The 23,863-nt window shown below is 43.8% G+C and overlaps 1 protein-coding gene across 2 annotated transcripts in view; it reads left to right on the top strand.

Moving 5' to 3' along the window:
* Nucleotides 1–16,328, top strand: part of nup88 (nucleoporin 88) — a 53,568-nt gene extending 37,240 nt beyond the window's left edge. Inside the window, exons 16-17 of one of the 2 annotated variants that reach the window (XM_080210637.1) lie at nucleotides 7,739–7,857; nucleotides 14,656–16,328. In XM_080210637.1, coding sequence (XP_080066763.1) covers nucleotides 7,739–7,857; nucleotides 14,656–14,719 — 183 coding nt within the window. In that variant the 3' untranslated portion in view covers nucleotides 14,720–16,328. Of the gene's footprint in view, nucleotides 1–7,738; nucleotides 7,862–14,655 lie in introns of those variants that run through there. The other variant, XM_080210638.1, reaches the window with a different exon arrangement.
* The last annotated feature ends 7,535 nt before the right edge of the window (nucleotides 16,329–23,863 follow it).

Here is a 23,863-nt window from a genome sequence, read left to right on the forward strand (position 1 = left end):
ATGAAAAGAGAAAAACATTAGTATCATTCCACATCCTTATACATTACTAGAGATGTCCCAATGCTAATGAACCTTATTTAAAACAATCTCCGATATCCTCCCATCTCCAACCCACTCATGTGCCTGTCTAAGTAACTCTTAAACAACTCCAGCGTGCCTGCCTCCACCAACTTGCTTGGCAGAGCATTCCATACCCCCACTACCCTCTGTGTGAAAAACCTCCCTCTAATATCCGTGTTATACCTCTCCCCCCCTCACCCTAAGCCCGTGGCCCCTCGTACTGTGCGTTTCTAACATAGGAAATAGCTTACCACTGTTTATCTATACCCTTCATAATCTTATATACCTCTATTAGATCCCCCCTCAGTCGCCGTCTTTCAAGGGAAAACAGCCCCAATTTGCTCAATCTTTCCTCATAACCCAGTCCTTCCATACCAGGCAACATCCTGGTAAACCTCCTCTGCACTCTCTCCAGAGTCTCCATGTCATTCCGGTAGTAAGGTGACCAGAACTGGGCGCAGTACTCCAAGTGAGGCCTAACCAACGTTCTATACAACTGCAACATTAGACTCCAGCTCTTATACTCTATACCCCTTCCTATAAAGGCTAACACACCATAAGCTTTCTTCACAACCTTCTCCACTTGTACTGCCACCTTCAGAGACTTGTGCACTTGCACCCCCAGGTCCCGCTGTGTTTCTATACTCTTTATAGGCTTACCCTTTATCATATAACTCCCCCCTACATTATTCCTGCCAAAATGCATCATCTCACATTTATCCGGATTAAACTCCATTTGCCATATATCTGCCCGATATACCAGCCTGTCAATATCCCATTGTATTGCCAGACACTGCTCACTGCCCACCAATCCAGCCATCTTAGTGTCATCTGCAAATTTGCTGCTCACACCACTTACTCCCTCTTCCAAGTCATTTATATATACTACAAAAAGAAGAGGTCCCAGTACTGAGCCCTGCGGCACACCACTCGTGACAGACCTCCAGCTAGAAAAGGACCCTTCCACTACTACTCTCTGTCTCCTCTTTGCAAGCCAGTTCTCAACCCATCTAGATTCCTGGCCTTGTATCCCATGAGCCTTTATGTTTTCAATCAACCTACCGTGTGGGACTTTGTCAAACGCCTTACTGAAATCCACATAGACGACATCAACGGCTCGTCCTTCATCGACCGTTTTTGTCACCTCCTCAAAAAATTCTACCAGATTCTTAAGGCAAGACTTCCCCTTAACAAAGCCATGCTGCGTATCCCTAATCAGATCACAACGCTCTAAGTGCTCATACATCCTATCCCTAAGAATCCTCTCCATCAACTTGCCTACCACTGAAATCAAACTCACCGGCCTATAGTTACCCGGGTTATCCCTCCTACCCTTTTTAAACAATGGTACCCCGTTCGCTATCCTCCAGTCCTCTGGGACCTCACCTGTGTCCAAAGAAGAGACAAAGATTTGCATCAGAGGCCCAGCAATTTCATCTCTCGCCTCCCTAAGCAGCCTGGGATAAATGCCATCGGGCCCCAGAGATTTATCAGTTTTGATGCTACCTAAAAGCCCTAACACTTCCTCCCTTGTAATGGATAGCTCCTTCAACTGGTCTACAGCTCCCTCGAAGACTGTACCAGACATCAAGCCCCTCTCCTTTGTGAATAGTGACGCAAAGTATTCATTCAGGATCTCCCCCATTCCCTCGGACTCTAAGCACAATTCCCCTGCTCTGTCCCTTAGAGGACTGATTTTTTTTCCCTAGCCTGTTTCCTCTTATCTATCCTGCTAATTACACCATTTAAAAAAAAAATAGATTTGCCAGATACAATTTTCCTTTCATAAAACCATGGTGACTCTGCCCAACTATACTGATTTACAAAGTACCCTATTGCCACATCCTTAATAATAACTCCAAAGATGTGTGGATTAGGTTGATTGGCTAAATTGACTAATGTCAGGGGGATTAGCAGGGTAAATATGTGGGGTTAAGGGGATAGGGCCTGGGTCGGACTGTAGTCCGTGCAGACTCAATGGGCCGACTGGCCTCTTTCTGCACTGTTGGGATTCAATGATTCTATGCATAGATTCTATCATTTTCCTTTTTACTAATGCCAGGCTAACTAGCTATTATAGTTTCCAGTTTTCGCTCTCCCTTTTCTCAAATACATTTACTATCTTTCAGTAGTCGGGGACGATTTCAGAATCCAGGGAATTTCGGCAGGTTGGAACCAGTGCATCTTTGCAACCAAGTTTTTTCAAACCCTAGGGATGTAGGACATCAGGCTTGAGGGCATTTTGCCTGCTTTTGATGTCATTAATTTTCCCGTTACGTTTTCTTTACCAGTATTGTAGTGCAACTAGTGACTACATATATATAAAAAAAAACTGACTGTAAAGCACTTTGAGTTTGTGAAATGTGACATACAAATGCAAGTTTATTTTTTATTTTTAGTTTTACCATTCAAAGACTTGGCACAAGATGGCAAGTTAGTTAAATATTTGAGGCAAGGAAAGATGTCGATAGCAATACAACGGGACCACTCTAACATAGACTTTGTGGGATGGATGACTGCTAGTGCTTACTAAATTAATGACCTATTCATTGGGTTTCCTAATCAGAGTAGGGTGTCTTCATGCATTCCACCAAAAAGCCACCTAAAAATTTTTTAAAAAGGAATCAGTCGATGAGAAGCTTTAATCTAATTTTAAAACACGTTTTTGAAGTCTGATGGGCCTTTCAGGAGTTACAGTTTACCTCCTCCAATGTTCTACATGTGTGACTTGCAGCTGCCTTAATTCAGAGTTCAGCTTTCCTGCCAAAACTATAAACAGTGGGGGACTTTCCTGAGCCCAGTCCAATCCTAAGGCCTCTAAAGTTAGAGAGTTCATGGTTAAAGCAACAATGATGGGCAGTTTCTCAGAAAGATGAGCTTGTTGTTGTGTATAACTGTTAATGCATTAACTATGTACAGTTAGTATGAAAATAAATCTCCTCATCCCAGTTTTAATCAACTTGCTTTGCTCATGCTGAAACTCATTTTTGAGGTTTCATTTTCAAATTGATTCGGGGAGGAAGTTTCCACTTTAACTCCAGCTACTTGAAAGCTATAACAGCAATCTGATCAAGAACATCAAACTGAGAATCTACTTAGCCTGCATCTTAAATGTAATAGTCAGACCTGGACAACATCTGCTAGGCAGGAGAAAAGATTTGGTACTTTTTACCTTTGCTGTCTCAGGTGTATCCCTGACACTTTGGATAGTTAAGGTCACCAACTTGGGTTCTGGTGCATACTCATTCCATTAGCATTCACTCATTACTAAGCCAGTGATTTCTATGCTAACTTGGCTGTGTTCATCAAATGGATGGTGGCCATATATTCAAAGGCGTTCTGTTCAGTGAGTGAACCAGTTCCGGATCTCCATACCTTCATTACAAGAACATCTGTAGCAAGATCTGAAGGTGGTGGACATTGACGTTAACAATGGAAGACAGTTCTGATGGCCGTGATCTGGGGAGGCTGACTGTTTGACAAGGCATCGGAAGTGCCTCTGAATGCACGAAGCATTCGGAACAAAGTGAATGAGCTGGTGGCGCAGATCAGCACAAATGGATATGATCTGGTGGCCATTATGGAAACGTGGTTGCAGGGTGACAGGGACTGGGAGCTGAATGTCCAGGGGTATCAAGTGTTTAGGAAGGATAGACGGGAGGAAAAAGGGGGTGGGGTAGCTCTGCTGATTAAGGATAATATCAGGGCGGTAGAAAGGGAAGATATAGGCTCCAAAGAGCAGAACGTGGAATCGTGGGTGGAGATAAGGAACAGTAAGGGGAGAAGGATGCTGGTGGGTGTGGTCTATAGGCCCCCAAATAATAACTTGGAGGTGGGGCGGGCTATAAACACGCAAATAAATGATGTGTGCAGAAATGGAGCAGCGATAATTATGGGGGATTTCAATCTACATATTGATTGGTTGATCCATGTTGGACGCGGTGGGCTTTTGGAAGAGGTCTCGGAATGCTGCCGGGATAGTTTCCTTGAACAGTGTGTCATGGAACCAACGAGGGAGCGAGCTATCTTAGATCTGGTGTTATGTAATGAGGCAGGTAGAATTAGGGACCTTGTTATGAGGGATCCTTTTGGGACGAGCGATCATTGTATGGTTGAGTTTTTGATGCAGATGGAGGATGAGAAAATAGGGTCCCGGACCTGTGTCCTCTGTTTGAACAGAGGGGAGTACGATTGGATGAGAGAGGAATTGGCAAATGTAGATTGGGGGCGCAGATTGTTCGGTAGGACTGCTGAGGAACAGTGGAGGATCTTTAAGGAGATCTTTTTCAGTGCTCAGCAGAAATTTATTCCAGTGGTAAAGAAGGATCGTAGGAGAAGGGATAATCAGCCGTGGTTATCGAAGGAAATAAAGGAAAGTATTAAATTAAAAGCTGATGCGTTTAGAGTGGCTAAAAGTAGTGGGCGATTTGAAGATTGGGAGAGGTTTAAAAATCAACAAAGATTGACGAAGAAGATGATAAAGAAAGGAAACTAGCACTAAATATAAAAAAGGATAGTAAGAGTTTTTATAAATATATAAAGAGGAGGAGGCTGGCTAGAGTGAATGTTGGACCCTTGGAGGATGAGAGGGGGGATTTAGTGGTGGGGGATGAGGAAATGGCTGAGGCCTTAAGTAAGTTTTTTGCCTCGGTCTTCACGGAGGAGGACGCAAATAGTTTGCCGGGTATTAAAGATAGAAGGATGGTAGGAGTTGAGGGCCTGAATGCGATAACTGTCACTAGAGAGGTAGTGCTTAATCGACTAGCGGGACTGATGGTGGACAAGTCCCCAGGACCGGATGGAATGCATCCCAGGGTTCTGAAGGAAATGGCAGACATGATAGCAGATGCCTTAGTGATTATTTTCCAAACCTCGCTGGATTCCGGGGAAGTGCCGGAAGATTGGAAAATGGCTAATGTTATGCCGCTGTTTAAAAAGGGTAGCAGGCAAAAGGCAGGGAATTATAGGCCAGTTAGTTTAACGTCTGTGGTAGGTAAAATGCTTGAATCTGTCATCAAAGAAGAAATAGTGAGGCAGCTTGAGAAGAATTGTTTGATAGAGCAGACGCAGCATGGATTCGTTAAGGGGAAGTCATGTCTGACAAATTTATTGGAATTCTATGATGATGTGACTAGTGCGGTAGACAGAAGGGAACCGGTAGATGTGGTGTTTCTCGATTTTCAGAAGGCATTTGATAAGGTGCCACACAAAAGGTTGCTTCAGAAGGTTAGGGGACATGGAGTTGGGGGTAAGGTGTTAGCGTGGATAGAGGATTGGCTGTCTAATAGGAGGCAGAGAGTTGGTACCAATAGGTGCTATGGAGTGCTGCAGGGATCGGTGCTGGGGCCTCAGCTATTAACCATTTATATAGATGATCTGGAGGAGGGGGCTGAGTGTAGGATGTCAAAATTTGCTGATGACACAAAGATAAGTGGAAAAGCAAATTGTGTGGAGGGTGTGGAAAGTCTGCAGAGGGATCTAGATAGGCTGAGCGAGTGGGCGAGGACCTGGCAGATGGAGTACAATGTTAGCAAGTGTGAGGTTATCCACTTTGGCAGGAATAATAGTAGGAGGGATTACTATTTAAAGGGTGTAAAGCTGCAGCATGCTATGGTGCAAAGGGACCTGGGGGTCCTTGTGCATGAGTCGCAAAAACCCAGTCTGCAGGTGCAGCAGGTGATCAAGAAGGCAAATGGGATACTGGCCTTTATAGCGAGGGGGATTGAATATAAAAGCAGGGAGGTCTTGCTGCAACTATACAGGGCACTGGTGAGGCCGCAGCTGGAGTACTGTGTGCAGTTTTGGTCGCCGCACTTGCGGAAGGATATATTGGCCTTGGAGGGAGTGCAGAGGAGGTTCACTAGGCTGATACCAGAGATGAGGGGGTTGAACTATGAAGGGAGGCTGAATAGACTGGGTTTGTACTCGTTGAAGTTTAGAAGGATGAAGGGGGATCTTATAGAGACGTACAAGATAATGAAGGGGATGGATAGGGTAGAGGTAGAGAGATTCTTCCTGCTCAGAAAGGACAGCAGGACTAGAGGGCACAGCCTCAAGATAAGGGGGGAGCAGTTTAGAACAGAATTGAGGAGGAACTTCTTCACTCAAAGGATGGTGAATCTCTGGAATTCTCTGCCCGTTGAAGTGGTGGAGGCTACCTCGCTAAATATATTTAAGACACGGATAGATAGGTTTCTGATAGACAGGGGAATTAAGGGTTATGGGGAGAAAGCAGGAAAGTGGAACTGAGCCACTTCAGATCAGCCATGATCTTATTGCATGGCGGGGCAGGCTTGAAGGGCTAGATGGCCTATTCCTGCTCCTATTTCTTATGTTCTTAAGTGGTGAGGAGAAATGGAAAGGGAAGAGGGCCAGTGAATCATGTATTTTCTTAAGGCACTATCTTCATCTGCAGCAAATGTGCCAGAGACTGCCGTGCCAGTCAAGGACTCTGGGCCACATCAGACAGCGTTTAACAGAGTTGACCATCAAAGTGCGAAGCATCTTTCCGTGAGGTAAAAGGTGCCGAAAGAAATAAAATACATCAGTTCCCTGATTTTTGTCACAGATGTCCTGTTTTAATAGATATCCCCTTTTAATAGATCACAGTGATGTCAGCTTGGTTGGCAGTACTTCTGCCTTGGAGTCAGAAGGTTGTGAATTTAAGTCGTGGAGCAGGGCTTGCGCACAGAAATCTAAGCTTACACGCCAATATTATGAGGGGGTGCTGCACTGATGGAGGTGCCATCTTTCAGATATGTTAAACTGAACTCCAATCTTCCCCTCAGGTGGGTGTGGAATATCCCATGGCGCTATTTCATAGAAGGGATGGGGAGTTATCGCTGTTGCCTTGACCAATATTTATTCCACAATCAGAATTCATTAAAAAATATTAATCTTGTCATTATTATATTGCTGTTTGTGGGAGATTGCTGTGTGCAAATTGACTACTACTGTAACTACAAAATAGTATGCAAGTGTAAAGCACTCAGATGTCAGTCATGGAAGGTGCTATGTAAATGCATTTATCTTTCTATCTTATTTTTATATTTGTCTCATGATTAACCAAAGCTGTTCATTTAGTTGTGCAGGGAGGATCTTTTGGATTGGAAAGAGTTCAAATCACTTGCACTGATGTATGGTTTTGCTGAAATTTAATAAGCTAAAAACAAATGCACCAGTTCGGTATGTTCCCAGTTGTATTACTACAGCTGGGGAAAAAAATGTCAACCAATTTGTGACCTCCACTTGAATCTGAAAGGCGGGGGGACACAGTGGCATATTGGTTAGTACTGCTGCTTCACAGCGCCAGGGGCCTGGGTTCAATTCCCTACTTGGGTCAGTGTGCAGAGTTTGCACATTCTCCCCATGTCTGTGTGAGTTTCTTCTGGCTGCTCCGGTTTCCCCCCTCAGCCCAAAGATGTGCAGGTTCGGTTGATTGGTCATGCTAAATTGACCCTAGTGTCAGGGATTGGCAGAGGGTAAATATTTGGGGTTATGGGAATAGGGCCTGGATGGGATTGTGGTCAGTTCAGACTCAGTGGGCTGAATGGCCTCCTTCTGCATTGTTTGGATTCTATGATTCTCTGAAAGCATGAGCTTGAATAAAGGCTGGTGTCTAAACAAAGCATTCTTGATTTTCCCCCAAATAATATCATTGGGACCCTTTTCATTTCAGGTGCATATGAAGAGTGAATACCAACAGAGGGAAATACATGGGGAAGGTAGTCCACGGAGAAAGAACATCTCACTTAATGCATCCCAGAAGAAATGCATTCATTCAGTACTGAAGGAGCAGTAAGTACCAAAGGAGCTTTCTAATTAGTCCATTGAATTATATTAAACAGACACAACTGGTCAGTTTTGCTTATAGATCATAACACCTCTATGACTATCAGCCCATTGTCACACTGTCTTTTTCCTTAAAGGAGGCTAATGGTGGAGACTTTAAGACGTAAAAGCAAAATACTGTGGATGCTGGAGATCCAAAATAAAAATCCTAGAAAAGAAAGGTTTTATTTTGAAAGAAAGTAAATGGGGTTAAAAATGATATTCTCTTCTAAACTGTTAGATGGAACTACAATCTATACATCTTACTGTTTCAGCACAGAAACAAGCCATTGGACTCCCTGTCGCACTGCTGATATTATTCTCATAAGTCAGTCTAATTCTACTCGCTGTTCACTCACTACCCTTTAATACTTGTCTTTCTCACGTAATGATTTCCCTGGTTAAAGAACTCCAGGATTTTGTTTGTGCCAAAGAATTCCGTGTCCTAACCATTTTTACTAGCCTTCCACCAATCCCGCCCACCCCGTATCAACTCTTTTGTGATCATTTTAAACTGGTGGAATGTCTCTAGCCAATGGAAACAATCTTGTGTCTAGTTACCTTACTGCAAATCCTCATAACATAAGAACATAAGAAATAGGAGCAGGAGTAGGCCATCTAGCCCTTCGAGCCTGCCCCGCCATTCAATAAGATCATGGCTGATCTGTCGTGGCTCAGTTCCACTTGCCCGCCCTCTCCCCATAACCCTTAATCCCCTCTCTTATCAAGAACCCATCAACCAGCTTCTTAAAAATATTTAGTGAGGCAGCCTCCACCACTTCAACGGGCAGAGAATTCCAGAGATTCACCACCCTTTGAGTGAAGAAGTTCCTCCTCAACTCCGTTCTAAACCGCCTCCCCTTATCTTGAGGCTGTGCCCCCTAGTCCTACTGTCTTTTTTGAGCGGGAAGAGTCTCTCCACCTCATCCTATCCATCCCATTCATCATCTTATACGTCTCAATGAGATCTCCCCTCATTCTTCTAAACTCTAACGAGTACAAGCCTAGTTTATTCAGCCTCTCCTCATAGCTCAACCCCCTCAACTCCGGTATCAGCCTAGTAAACCTCCTCTGCACTCCCTCCAAGGCCAAAATATCCTTGCGCAGGTGCGGCGCCCAAAACTGCACACAGTACTCCAGCTGCGGCCTCACCAATGCCCTATACAGCTGCAGCAAGACCTCCCTACTTTTATATTCAATTCCCCTCGCTATGAAGGCCAGCATCCCATTCGCCTTCCTGACCACCTGCTGCACCTGCAAGCTGGGTTTTTGCGACTCATGCACAAGGACCCCGAGGTCCCTCTGCACCGTCGCCTGCTGCAGTTTTTCGCCACGTAAGTAATAGTCCTTCCTACCATTCTTCCTACCAAAGTGGACCACCTCACACTTGCCAACATTAAATTCCATTTGCCATTTCCTGGCCCATTCGCCCAGCCTATCTAGATCCTTCTGCAGACTCTCTACACCCTCCGCACAATTTGCCTTTCCTCCAATCTTGGTGTCATCAGCAAATTTCGACACCCTACACTCGGTTCCCTCCTCCAGATCATCTATATAAATGGTAAATAGCTGAGGCCCCAGCACCGACCCCTGGGGCACCCCACTAGTCACCAACCGCCAATCCGAATAGCACCCATTGACCCCCACTCTCTGTCTCCTATTTGACAACCAATCCTCTATCCACGCTAACACCCTACCCCCAACTCCATGTCCCCTGACCTTCTGCAATAACCTCTTGTGAGGTACCTTGTCAAATGCCTTCTGAAAATCCAGAAAGACCACATCCACCGGCTCTCCTCTATCCACTGCCCTAGACACATCCTCATAGAACTCCAGTAAATTTGTCAGACACGACTTCCCTTTAATGAAACCGTGTTGCGTCTGCCCTACCAAGCAATTCCCTTCAAGATGCCTCGCAATTTCCTCCTTAATGACGGATTCTAACATTTTACCTACCACAAATGTTAAACTAACCGGCCTATAATTCCCCGCCTTTTGCCTGGCACCCTTCTTAAACAACGGCGTAACATTAGCTGTTTTCCAATCTTCCAGCACTTCCCCCGGAATCCAGCGACGTCTGGAAAATAACCACCAAGGCATCCACTATCACCTCCGCCATTTCTTTCAGAACCCTCGGATGCATTCCATCCGGTCCTGGGGACTTGTCCACAATCAGCCCCTCCAGTCTGTGAGCATTTTTAATTATGTCGCCCATTTACCACCTCTACTCGAGTGGTAAGAACAGCCCTAAAGGATTTCTATTCTTAAGTGTATTGTACTTAATTGTACAATCTCTATTGTAAATCCTACTGAATCTGTCCTGGACTTTTTCAATTGCTTTGATATATTTCCTATAACAGGATGGCCAAAACTATATGATTTCAGCATGGGTTAGGTAAAGTTAACTCTCGAGTTGGGAATTAGTTTTCACCAAAAGTCAACATCAAAGATGGGTCTTTCTTTATTGAAAGGAGTTTGTTAGAAAGGCAGCCTGATTTTTGAAAAAGTGCTGTGGGAATGTTTTCAGAAAATGATCATGTTACAGCAACAGAGAGAGATGTCTTCTGATGTTGGCTAATAGATATTGGCATTATTCCGTTTAAGGAAGATGACCCATTGGAGTGAGGATAGTATTGCATTTTCTTCACTTTGTTTCATTCTGATAACATAAATTGTGTTTATTAAATTGATCCTCAGCAATGTCTTGCTCTCAATGTTTCACTCTCCACCCTGACTTTCCTAGTCTCTAATCTTCAGTCATAGAGGTCGACAACACAGAATAAGATCCTTTGGCCCACTGCATATATGCTAGTCAAAGACAAACCACCTAACTATTCTAATTCTGGTTTGCAACTCTTGGCCCTTGGCTTTGTATGCCTTGGCATTGTAAGCAAACATCTAAATACTTTTAAATGTTATGAGGTTCTCTGCCTCCACTACCCTTTCAGACAGTAAGGTCCAGACTACTGGGTGAAAAGGTTTTTCCTCACCTCCGTTCTAAACCTCCTGCCTCTCGCCTTAATCTATACCCCTTGGTCATTTATCCTTGCACCAAGGGGAAAGATTTCTTCCTGTATACTCTATCTGTGCCCCTCATAATTTTATACATCTCCATCATGTCCTCCCTTGGTCTCCTCTGCTCCAAGGAAAACAACTCATCTATTCAGTCTCTCTTCATAATTAAAACTCTCCAGCCCAGGCAATGTCCTAGTAAATCTCTACACCCTTTCCAGTGCTATCACATCGCTCCTGTAATGTGAATTCTAGAACTGCACACAATACTCTTGTGGTCTATCCATGGTGTTTTATATAGTAAGGGCGGCACGGTAGCACAGTGGTTAGCACTGCTGCTTCACAGCTCCAGGGACCTGGGTTCGATTCCCTGCTCAGGTCACTGTGTGGAGTTTGCACATTCTCCTCGTGTCTGAGTAGACTTCATCCGGGTACTCCGGTTTCTTCCCACAGTCCAAAGATGTGTGGGTTAGGTTGATTTGGCCATGCCATAAAATTGCCCCTTAGTGTCCAGGGATGTGCAGGTTAGAGGGATTAGTGAGTAAAATAAGAGGGTTGTGGGAATAGGGCCTGGGTGAGATGGTGTTGATGGGTGAGATGGTGTTGATGGGTGAGATTTGTCAATGGACCCTGAATATTTCAATCCAGCATGACCCTGTTCTTAAACGCTGTGCCTCATCTAATAAAGGCCAGTATACCATATATCTCCTTAACCACTATCCACCAGTCCTGCTACCCTGAGAGATCAGTGTACATATACACCAAGGTCCCTTGGAGCTTCCCAGGATCCTCCCGTTCATCATGTATTCCTTTGCTTTGTTTATCCTGCCCAAATGTATCACCTTGCACTTATTTGGATTGAGTTCCATTTGTCATAGATCAGCCCATCTGCCCAGCCTGTCTATATCCTCCTGTAATCTAAGACTATCCTCCTCACTTTATCACCCCACCAATTTTCGTATCATTCACAAACTTACTGATCAATTCGCCTACATTCGAGTCTAAATCATTGATATAAACCACAAACGGCAAGGGTATCAACACTGACTCCTGCAGCACCAGTCTTCCAGTCTGAAAAGCATCCCCGAGCAGGGATATCTGCACTCCTCCAATTTTGCCTTCTTGAGCATTCCCAGTTTTAATCACTGTCACGTTGGCCTTCATTGCAAGAGGATTTCAGAAGGAGGGATGTCTTAGTGCAGTTACACAGGGCCTTGGTGAGACCACACCTGGTGTGCTGATACCGGGGTTGGTGGGACTGTTCAATGAGGAGAGATTGGTTCAACTGGACCTTTATTCACTGGAGTTTAGAAAGATGAGAGGAGAACACAGACCACCACAGAAACTGTGGAGGCCAAGTCACTGAATGTACTCAAGGAGGTAGATCGCTTTTTAGATTTTAATGGCATCAAAGAATATGGGAGAATGCAGGGATATGTCATCGAGATAGAGGATCAGCCGTGATCATATCGAACGGTGAAGCAGGTTCGAAGGGCTGAATGACCTATTGCTGCTCCCAGTTTCTGTCATTGGTGGCTGCACTTTCGATTGCCTAGGCCCCAAGCTCAGAAATGCTGTCCCTAAACTCTCTGCTTCACTAGCTTGTTTTCCTCCTTTAAAAAGCTCATTAAAACCTATCTCTGATCTAGTATTTGGTCACCTGCCCTACCGATGTAGCTTGTTGCCATGTTTTGTTTAGTAATGCTCCTGTGAAATATCTGGGAAAGCTTTGCTACATTTAAGTTGATGTTACTGTAGAAACAAACAACTTCCAAGTAAGATCCTTCATTCACTATGATTATGACTGACCCTTTATTTCAACACCATACCCCCGTTCTCTTCCCATAACCCTTGACGCCTTTAGAGTCTAGAAATCTATTTTCTTAAATACATTCAGTTAGGTGTTGCATTGTTACTTCAGCCACCTTCAGAGACTTGTGCACAATTCCTGACCAGTTCTATTTTACACTAAGTAAGTGTAGGGTATCTTGGATGGAATGTAGGAGTGGAAGCACAACATTCAGCTGCTCAAACCTATTCTGCCATTCTGAAACTTATTAACACCCTACATTTGTTGGCTTTACTGTGTGTACCAGCAAAAATCACCAATCCCATTTCCACATAACTGTCTCCGGCTACTTTGAGATTGACTTGTCATTCCAACCAGCACTGTCTCCTCTTGGTCTCAGGAACCCACACCTGTATTGGCAATTACATGAAGATGCCGGTGTTGGACTCTGGCACAGTAAGAAGTCTCTCAACACCAGGTTAAAGTCCACCTGATGAAGGGGCAATGCTCCAATAGCTCATGATTCCAAATAAACCTGTTGGACTTCAACCTGCTGTTATGAGACTTCTTACTGTATTAGCAATGACTGCTCTTCTGTGAAGTGTCCTCTATTCTAATTCCATTTGAAAAAAATTAAAGAGAGGCTTCATTTATATATTGATTTTCACAATCACTGGATAGCCAGTAAGTACTTTGAAAACATACAGTTGTATTGTATGAAACACAGCAAGCTCTCTCAAATTGCAATGCGATAAGGACCAGATAATCTGTTATTTTGCCAGGGGTTAAAAATTGGCCAGGGTGTGGGATAACTCATATGCTGCTCTTTAGAATAGAGACATAAGATATTTTACTTCACCTGAGAGGGCAGCCAGAGCCTCTGTTTAACATCTCACCTGCAAGATGACATCTCCAATAGTACAGCATTTCCTCACTGGAGTATCAGCCTTTATTTCTCTGGGTTGAGACTTCTTCCTGAATTTTCCAATTCAGAATGCTACCCACATTTAATGTAATGTGACTACTTATCAGTCACATCAACAAATCTTGATTAGTTATTTTACACAGTAATAGACTAGTTGGAGAAATTGTTAATCTACTGTTATTTATTGTTTGCTAGACTGGTCCCTGGGGTGACAGTGTCCTGGGATGAGAGGCAGAGTAAATTGTGCCTATATTTGCTGAACTTTAAAAGAATGAGTGGGTGATCACATTGACACAAACACTATCCTGAGGGGCCTGCTAGGATGGACATAAGGTGGTTATTTTCCCTGGCTGGGGAATCCAAAACATCAGGGGCACAGTGTCAGTTATTTAGGATTGAGAATAGAGACTTGCACGCAAAGGTTTGTGAATCTTCTGGATGCTTCAGTGTTGAGTATATTTAAGGCTGGATTAGACAGATTTCTGGTGTCTCGGGGAATCGAAGGATATGTGGCATGGGTGGAAGGTGGAGTTGAAGCCCACGACTAGCCAATGTATTTACAGGTGAAGCAGGCACAATGCATCATAGCTCTGCTCCTATCCCATGTTGCATTTCTAAGCAATGATCCTTTTCCTTTGTATTAGAGAGTTAAGTAAATAAAGATCAAGGGTGTAGCTGTTTTTGGCTGCAGTAAAGCATGTTATTTCTTCATAGATGGTGACTATTATACTAGTATAACTATTCAGATTTTCAATATAATTTCATTGATTTTTGTTGGATGGAGGTAGTAATGTTTACAGAATCAAGTTGGAGTTGAGGTACAGATTGATCATGCTCTAACTGAATGATAGACAGGGGAATTAAGGGTTATGGGGAAAAAGTGGGAAAGTGGAATTGATCCACTTCAGATCAGCCATGACCTTTTTGAATGGCGAGGCAGGCTCGAAGGGCCAGATAGCCTATTGCTGCTCCTATTTCTTATGTGGAAATGTGTCAGGTTTTAATGTCTGACAATTAATGTATAAAATTTACTTTTCAGGAGTGACCGTATTGCTGAAATGGTGAAGAAGATTAATGACATCCGAACTCATGTGAACTTTTAAGTCCTGGACTCTATTCTGCTCATTGCCAGGTTATTTTTGAAGCTGCGACATGTGAACGTGGGGTGGCCAGTGACCCTGATTCCTCTGAAGCAACACTGAGAAAAAGCAAAACAACAGCATTTCAGCCACTACTGCTCTGACCTTGACCAGGCTTACTGTTTGCAACATGTATAAAGACCCAAATTGTTCTGACATTGCATCTCGCAGATATTTTTGCTATTTATATGCAGTTCTACAATTTAAAAAAATCATTGACAGAGATTCTAGTGCTGCACCAAGAATTAGTAAAATGACTCCCATCGACCTTAGATTATTAAATTAATTATTCTATGGATATTGTAGTTCATTAATTCCCAAATTACTAATGACCCACCTCTTGCTGGACCAAATGACATCAGTAGAGGAATTCCGTTCTAATCAGATTCCTGTTGATATCATGTAAAGTTCCACAGTTCTTTCTCTGTTAGTTTGGCCTTCAGCAGGCAAACAACGGAATATTTGCTTTACTCACTAATTTGATAGCTGCTTTTCCCAGGGATAAGTACCCCACCTTGAGAATCTGTGTGCATTGCTCCATACTGTGGGGATAGAAAAACCTTCCTTACCACTGCTGGTGCTGTTCTGAACTAGGCCTCTGATTTTACCTTTTCCTGCTGTTAATATTACTATTAGACCTTTTCAAAGCACGACTACACTCTCACCGTAACTGGGCACGTACATTTGCTCATTCATGCTGCTGAATTGCTATTTTTTAAATCAATTATTGCATAAAAGAAGCTTGTACAACATTCAGCACATTTCCTTTTCTTTGATGTTCATGTTGAAGTAATTTGAAAGTAGCCTATCCCTGAAAATGGCTTGGAACTCCAGCCTTCACACTTTCTGACCAGACTGTTTCGGGGAAAGATGTCTGATTACATCTCCTGATTCCCACCTTGGTGACAGCAGCTCTGCCTCTGGCCAGCTGAGTGGGAAACCAGTCACATTTCACACTGGTCTGTGATCCTGCTGGAAAGTCTGTAAGTTTGGTGAAGTTTCAATTAGAATTTGGTCTTGTATCCGTGTCCATCATGAGAAATGGCCACATGGGTGAGATGATTGGGAGCAGAGGACAGCCGGTATGTAGAACTTTACGTGCTATGTATGAAACAGTGCTTTTGCAAAGGAGAGGCAGTTCATTCAATTTGTTTCTATAATTACCTAAAGTAAACATTTTTAAATGTTTGAAATATTTTGAAAATGGAATTGTCAATTGCACTCTGGTTTATTTTTGCCTCTCACAGCTGTTGCTTTGATTTATGGGGAACGTGTCCTTCTGGAGAGGGTGATGGCTGCTGGAGCTAGCTCATTCCCACTCTGTAAATGCCACAAAGAAGAAGGAACACACCCGATGGGGATCAGAATCAAACACTAGTTTTATATCGGCCCAATTTTACTTTCCATCAAAGTCAGTTTCCCATCAGATGGATTCGATTAAGATTACCCCCAAATATTTTGTAATATTTAGATATTTTGATCCAGAGCAATGAGATCCTTTTATAAAAGTAGTATCTTGATGTATAACTTTGTGTACTTTTATGGATTTATGTGAATAAATGCTTTTTCTATATGAGATAGTCCTGTTGATGAAACTGGATAAAATGGCTTTAGCTGTGCCTAATCCACAGGAAAGTATACATAGGGCTGTACCCACGTGTTTGTTCAGACACTCCTTAAAACTCACCATCATATCTACTTCCGCTATCGTCCACGGCAGCGAGGTCCAGGCACCCACCACCCTCTGTGTAAAAAAAAAACTTGCCTCGTACATTTCCTTTAAACCTTGCCCTCGCATCTTAAACTTAGGCCCTCTGATAAATGACTCTTCCACCCTGGGAAAAAGCTTCTGACTATCCACTCTGTCCATCCCCCTTGTAATCTTGTAGATTTCTATCAGGTTGCCCCTCAACCTTCATCTTTCCAATGAGAACAAACCAAGTTTCTCCAATCTTTCCTCATAGCTAATGCCTCCATGCCAGGCAACATTCTGATAATTTTTTCTGTACCCTCTCCAAAGCCTCCACATTCTTCTGCTGGTGTGTCAACCAGAATTAAACACTACATTCCAAGTGCAGCCTAACTAAGGGTCTATATAGCTGCAACATGACTTGCCAGTTTTTAAACTCAATACTCCAGCTGATGAAGGCAAGCATCTTGTATACCTTCTTAACTACCTTCTCCACCTGCATTACCACTTTCACCGGGATTCCTCTGCCTATCAATACATTTAAGGGCTCTGCGATTTACTGTATATTTCCTATCTTTATTAAATTTTTCAAAATGCATTACCTCACATTTGTCCGTATTAAACTCCATCTGCCATCTCTCCGCCCAAGCCTCCAACTGATCTATATCTTGCTGTAGCCTCTGATGGTCCTCATCGCTATCCGCAAACTTAAGCAATGGTCCCAACTCTGATCCCTGAGGAATGCCACTTGTCACGGCTCTCCATCCAGAAACACCCTCTTCCATTGCTACCTTCTGTGCTCTATGACTGAGCCAGTTTTGTATCCACTTTGCCAGCTCACCTCTGATCTCATGCAACTTCACCTTCTGCAACATCTGCCATGAGGGACCTTGTCAAAGGCCTTACTGAAGTCCATGTAGACAAAATCCACTACCCAACCTCATCATCACTTCCTTGAAAAAAAATCAAGTTAGTAAGACATGACCTCCCCTTCAAAAAACCATGTTGCCTCTCAATAATATGTCCACTTATTTCCAAGTGGAAATAAACCCTATCTCAAAGAATCCTCTCCAATAATTTTCCTACCACCGATGTAAGGCTTACCGCCCTGTAATTACCTGGATTATTCTTGCCAGGTGATATTTGCGGTGAGAAAAAGTTAACATTTTTAATTAATGACCTTTTATCAGTGAGAAATGCCAAAAATTGATGACAAGAAGGCTATGGCAGATGAGGACCTAGAAACTATTATTATGAAAGGGATAGTGTTGGGACCCCTTTTAAATACTGTTTTTGGCACGTTTTGTACCAAGACTTCACTACTTTTATACTTGTTACCCAGCTCAGAGGGATCTAAGGGTGCTTGTCCACAGATCTCTGAAGATGGGCAATAAGGATAGGTTAATAGGATAGTTAAGAAGACACTTTCCTTTATCAATTATGGCATAGACTATAAGAGTCAGGAGGTTATATTGGAGCTGTACAAAACTTTGGTTAGGCCACAGCTGGAGTACTGTGCGATTCCAGTCACGTCGCTACAGAAAGGATGTGATTGCACTGGAAAGGATGCAGCGTAATTTTTTTTTGTGGACAGGACAAACCTGGGTAATTTTACACATCGGAAAGGTACTATTGCTGTAGTTGTACTGGAACAGCTTGGTAAAGGGCATGGTTAGTTCTGGAGCATAAGGCTTCCAAACTACAGATGGAATGTTATCAAGGCACAGAGACTGTAACGGATTGTGGGGTCTGTTCCTTTAAGACAGCACAGCAGAAGAAGGTAACCTGGTTTGAGAGACCAATCACAATACAGAATGCAATCATCTCTCTCGGGCAGATTCATCGAAAGGACGTAGTAAGCGTGTAAAAACTGGGGCTCTGCCCCAGTTGCTATCTCCTGTACCTGAAATCTCTAACAACAAATACCTTCTGTTCCTAACAAAGCTTGATGTCACCTGAAGGGTGCCATGTTATTAGACATGGCGACCAGATGGATCAATTTCAATGGCACAGCCTAGGTGATTCAATCAAAGTTTGAAATGAGGGATACTCATCCAAGTATCTGGTTGAGGGTGGGAGACTCAGTATTGTGGGGGTGGTGCCAGTCCCTGAGGGGCAGTTGAAGCAGTGAACCCAGTGTAGCCAGCTGGTCACGAGACCTGGGGAGACACAAAATTAAAACAGAGAGATTAGCTTTCAGGAGTGTAAAAGGATACGTGCCCAGCTAGAAGAAAGCTGTATTTCAGATTTCAAAAGGAGAAATTTTAAGAAGGAAAGACACAATTGCTTCAGTTAAACAAGTTCAGAAGTAAAAGAGAAAAAGTCTGCAAGGCTTGTCCCAAAAGGGCAGGAAAGATGAAAGCTGAAAACTCTTTTAAACAAGAGAATAAGCTAAAAGTTTTAAAACAAAATGTCTGGCATTCAAAAGTAATGTAGTAAGAGGTTTCACAACACCAGGTTAAAGTCCTGGTTTATTTGGTAGCAAAAGCCAATAGCTTTTGGAGCACTGCTCCTTCGTCAGGTAAGTGGGAGTTCTGTTCACAAACAGGGCATATAAAGACACAAACTCAATTTACAAAATAATGGTTGGAACGCGAATCTTTACAGGTAATCAAGTCTTAAAGGTACAGATAACATGAGCGGAGAGAGGTGAAGGAGATGTATGTTGTCTCCAGCTAGGACAGTTAATGAGATTTTGCAAGCCCAGGCAAATCATGGGGCTTACAGATAGTGTGACATGAACCCAAGATCCCGGTTGAGGCCGTCCTCACGTGTATGGAACTTGGCTATCAGTCTCTGCTCAGTGACTCTGCGCTGTCGTGTATCGTGAAGGCCGCCTTGGAGAATGCTTACCCGAAGATCAGAGGCCAAATGCCCGTGACCGCTGAAGTGTTCCCCAACAGGAAGAGAACACTCTTGCCTGGTGATTATCAAGCAGTGTTCATTCATCCATTGTCGTAACATCTGCATGGTCTCCCCAACGTACCATGCCTCGGGACATCCTTTCCTGCAATGTATCAGGTAGACAACATTGGCCGAGTTGCTAGAGTATGTACCGTGTACCTAGTGGATGGTGTTCTTACGTGAGATGTTGGCATCCGTGTCGATGATCCGACATGTCTTACAGAGGTTGCTGTGGCTGGGTGTGTGGTGTTGTGGTCATTGTTCTCCTGAAGGCTGGGTAATTCCCTCCAGCCAATGGTCTATTTGAGGTTGTTCGAAGACAAGTGGGGGTATGGGGATGGCCTTGGCGAGATGTTCATCTTCATCAATGATGTGTTGAAGACTCCAGAGAAGATGTTGTAGTTTCTCTGCTCCAGGGAAGTACTGGACGATGAAGGGTACTCTGTCCACCGTGTCCCGTGATTGTCTTCTGAGGAGGTTGGTGTGGTTTTTCGCTGTGGTGCTTCAGAACTGTTAATCGATGAGTTGAGCACCATATCTCTGTTCTTATGAGGGCATCTTCCAACGTCTGGTGGTGTCTGTTGTGATCCTCCTCATCTGAGCAGATCCTCTGTATACGAAGAGCTTGTCCGTAGGGGATGGCTTCTTTAACGTGTTTAGGGTGGAAGCTGGAGAAGTGGAGCATCATGAGGTTATCAGTGGGCTTGTGGTACAGTGAAGGGCTGAGGTGAAACAAGGCCATCCCCACAGCCCCACTTCTTGCCTTCAAACAACCGCACAACTTCAGACCATTGTCCGCAGCAAACTACCCAGCCTTCAGGAGAACGCTGACCACAACACCACGCAACTCTGACACAGCAATCTCTGCAAGACATGCTGGATCATCGACACAGATGCCATCATCTCACGTGACAACACCATCCACCACTGTATATACTCTTGCAACTCAGCCAATGTTGTTTACCTGATACGCTGCAGGGAAGGCTGTCCCGAGGCGTGGTACACAGGGGAGACCATGTAGGCGCTACGACAATGGATGAATGAACACCACTCGACAATCACCAGGCAATGTTCCTGTTGGGGAACTTTTCAGTGGTCACGGACATTCAGCCTCTGATCTTCAGGTAAGCATTCTCCAAGGCGGCCTTCACGGCACATGACAGTGCAGAGTGGCTGAGCAGAGACTGATAGCCAAGTTCCGCACACGAGGACGGCCTCAACCGGGATCTTGGGTTTGCCAGATATTAAAGATAGAAGGATGGTAGGAGTTGTGGGCCTGAATGCGATTACTGTCACTAGAGAGGTAGTGCTTGATCAACTAGCGGGACTGATGGTGGACAAGTCCCCAGGACTAGATGCATTGCATCCCAGGGTTCTGAAGGAAATGGCAGAGGTGATAGTAGACGCCTTAGTGATTATCTACCAAACTTCGCTGGATTCTGGGGAAGTGCCGGAAGATTGGAAAATGGCTAATGTTACGCCGCTGTTTAAAGAAGTTAGTAGGCAAAAGGCAGGGAATTATAGGCCGGTTAGTTTAACGTCTGTTGTTGGAAAAATGCTGGAATTCGTCATCAAAGAAGAAATAGCGAGGCACCTAGAGAAGAATTGTTTGATAGAGCAGACGCAGCACAGATTCGTTAAGGGGAGGTCGTGTTTGACAAATTTATTGGAATTCTATGAGGATGTGACTAGTGCGGTAGACAGAGGGGAACCGGTGGATGTGGCGTTTCTCGATTTTCAGAAGGCGTTTGATAAGGTGCCGCACAAAAGGTTGCTTCAGAAGGTTAGGGGGCATGGAGCTGGGGGTAAGGTGTTAGCGTGGATAGAGGATTGGCTGTCTAATAGGAGACAGTTGGTATCAATGGGTGCTATTCTGATTGGCGGTTGGTAACTAGTGGAGTGCCACAGGGATCGGTGCTGGGGCCTCAGCTATTTACCATTTATATAGATGATCTGGAGGAGGGGGCTGAGTGGAGGGTGTCGAAATTTGCTGATGACACAAAGCTGAGTGGAAAAGCAAATTGTGCGGAGGGTGTGGAAAGTCTGCAGAAGGATCTAGATAGGCTGAGCGAGTGGGCGAGGACCTGGCAGATGGAGTACAATGTTAGCAAGTGTGAGGTTATCCATTTTGGCAGGAATAATAGTAGGAGGGATTACTATTTAAAGGGTGAAAAGCTGTAGCATGCTATGGTGCAGAGGGACCTGGGGGTCCTTGTGCACAAGTCGCAAAAACCCAGTCTGCAGGTGATCAAGAAGGCGAATGGGATGCTGGCCTTTATAGCGAGGGAGATAGAATATAAAAGCAGGGAGGTCTTGCTGCAACTGTACAGGGCACTGGTGAGGCCACAGCTGGGGTACTGTGTGCAGTTTTGGTCGCCACACTTGCGCAAGAATATTTTGGCCTTGGAGGGAGTGCAGAGGAGGTTCACTAGGCTGATACTGAAGATGAGGGGATTAGACTATGAAGAGAGATGAAACAGACTGGGTATGTACTCGTTGGAGTTTAGAAGGACGAGGGGGGATCTTATAGAGACATATAAGATAATGAAGGGGATGGATAGGGTAGAGGTAGAGAGATTCTTCCCGCTTAGAAAGGACAGCAGGACTAGAGGGCACAGCCTCAAGATAAGGGGGGGGGTGCAGTTTAGAACGGAGTTGAGGAGGAACTTCTTCACTCAAAGGGTGGTGAATCTCTGGAATTCTCTGCCCGTTGAAGTGGTGGAGGCTACCTCGCTAAATATATTTAAGTCATGGGTAGACAGGTTTTTGGTAGGCAAGGGAATTAAGGGTTATGGGGAGAAAGCGGGAAAGTGGAACTGATCCACTTCAGATCAGCCATGACCTTATTGAATGGCGGGGCAGGCTCGAAGGGCTAGATGGCCTACTCCTGCTCCTATTTCTTATGTTATGTCACACTATCTGTAACCCCAGATGAAGGAGTAGCGCTCCGAAAGCTAGTGGCTTTTGCTACCAAATATACATGTTGGACTTTAACCTGGTGTTGTGAGACTTCTTATTGTGTTTACCCTAGTCCAACGCTTGCATCGCCACATCATTCAAAAGTAATGCGATAGCTTTGGGAAAAGACATAGCTGCAGCAGCATGGGACGTGCATTAATACGTTATTTTAAAATTCATCGGCAGGAGTGTGCCAAATGTATCTGAACAATATCCTGTGTAGAAAAAAATACTACAATCTTAAAGCAGTAATGCATTTAAAGTTATACAACATTTAACGCAAGTACCATAAGGAAGACAAGGGACAGGAAGATCAGAGAAGACCCCAGGTAGAGGAAAGTTCTAAGAAGAACTAAGAAGAAAGTAAGCAATGCAAAATCTCAGCAGAGGAAATTTAGGCCTCAAGCAAGAGGCAACATTAGACTCAGATTTGGCGGTAGAAGATCCTGGAGAAAGTGGGGAGGGGAGGTGTTGACAAACTCTAGAGCAGGTAGAACAATGAAAATCTCAAAGTGGGGGAAGGGGAATTGAGAAACTCTGTTGAAAACTGAAGTCAGAGGGCAACAGAAACCTTATGACTATGTAAAAAGCTGAAGGCAACAAGATGCAGTTGTGTCCTGTCCTGTTGTATTGTAATGAGAAGCCCCTTGGAAGGTTTAGCAATAAACTATCAGCAAGAGATAAAGCTGTAATCATTCAGAAAGTAAGATAAGCCTCAGCAAAGGAAGAAGTAAGTGTGAAAAGAGTTCGATAAATTTTAACAAGAAGCACTGCAAGTCAAAAAAAAGGTCAAAGTTTGTGAGCCTAATCTAAAGGAGAAGGGGCCCAACTAGATCGAAATAGATATCTTTTAGGGCCAGTGAGAAGCAGTACAACAGTCACCAGCAAGCAGTGAAGGAACTGGACTTAGAGCAGCAAGATGTGAAAAAGATAAATAGGGTTGAGAGAAAAAGTAGAAACAAAACTCAACAACATAGGTCATAGCTTGGAACTTCAGAAGAACCAAGGAAGTCCCATGTAATGAATGCTATCAGTTTTAAGATAGGTGAGAGAACTGCTAGTCTCAGTGAAATGCAAGGATTTGATTCATGGAGCTCATGTAGGACATCCTGTATCATCTATTACAAGAGTCACGGTACTATTGAAGCAGAGTTATTATTCACCAGAGCCATGCTGGGAATTCCTGTAGAGATCCAACTGAGTGATCAAATTACCAATTGTGTGGAACACCAACCAGTTGGAGAAATTAGCATTTTACAGATAGGAAGAAACTGTCCGGAGTTTGAGGGCGCTGTGGAGGATAGCGATAGAGAAACCCGAAGAGAGAAAATGGAACGGTTAAACGTAGGAGTAAAGTTGTTGCTACTATAACAAAAAGAACATAGCAATTCACGGCTAATGTGCAGAGCATGAGTAGGGAAAGATTGTTATCTAATGTTGTCAGAAGAGATTTTTGAGTTCACCTTGGAAGAAACTCAGAACTGGATAAACTGAATGGATTGCAAAAACAAAGCAATGGGCTAGAAGTAAAACCAGCACCAACTGGGAATGAGAAT

Source organism: Carcharhinus amblyrhynchos, chromosome 23 (genome assembly GCF_965287045.1).
Source record: "Carcharhinus amblyrhynchos chromosome 23, sCarAmb.v2.hapA, whole genome shotgun sequence".
Lineage (NCBI taxonomy): Eukaryota > Metazoa > Chordata > Chondrichthyes > Carcharhiniformes > Carcharhinidae > Carcharhinus > Carcharhinus amblyrhynchos.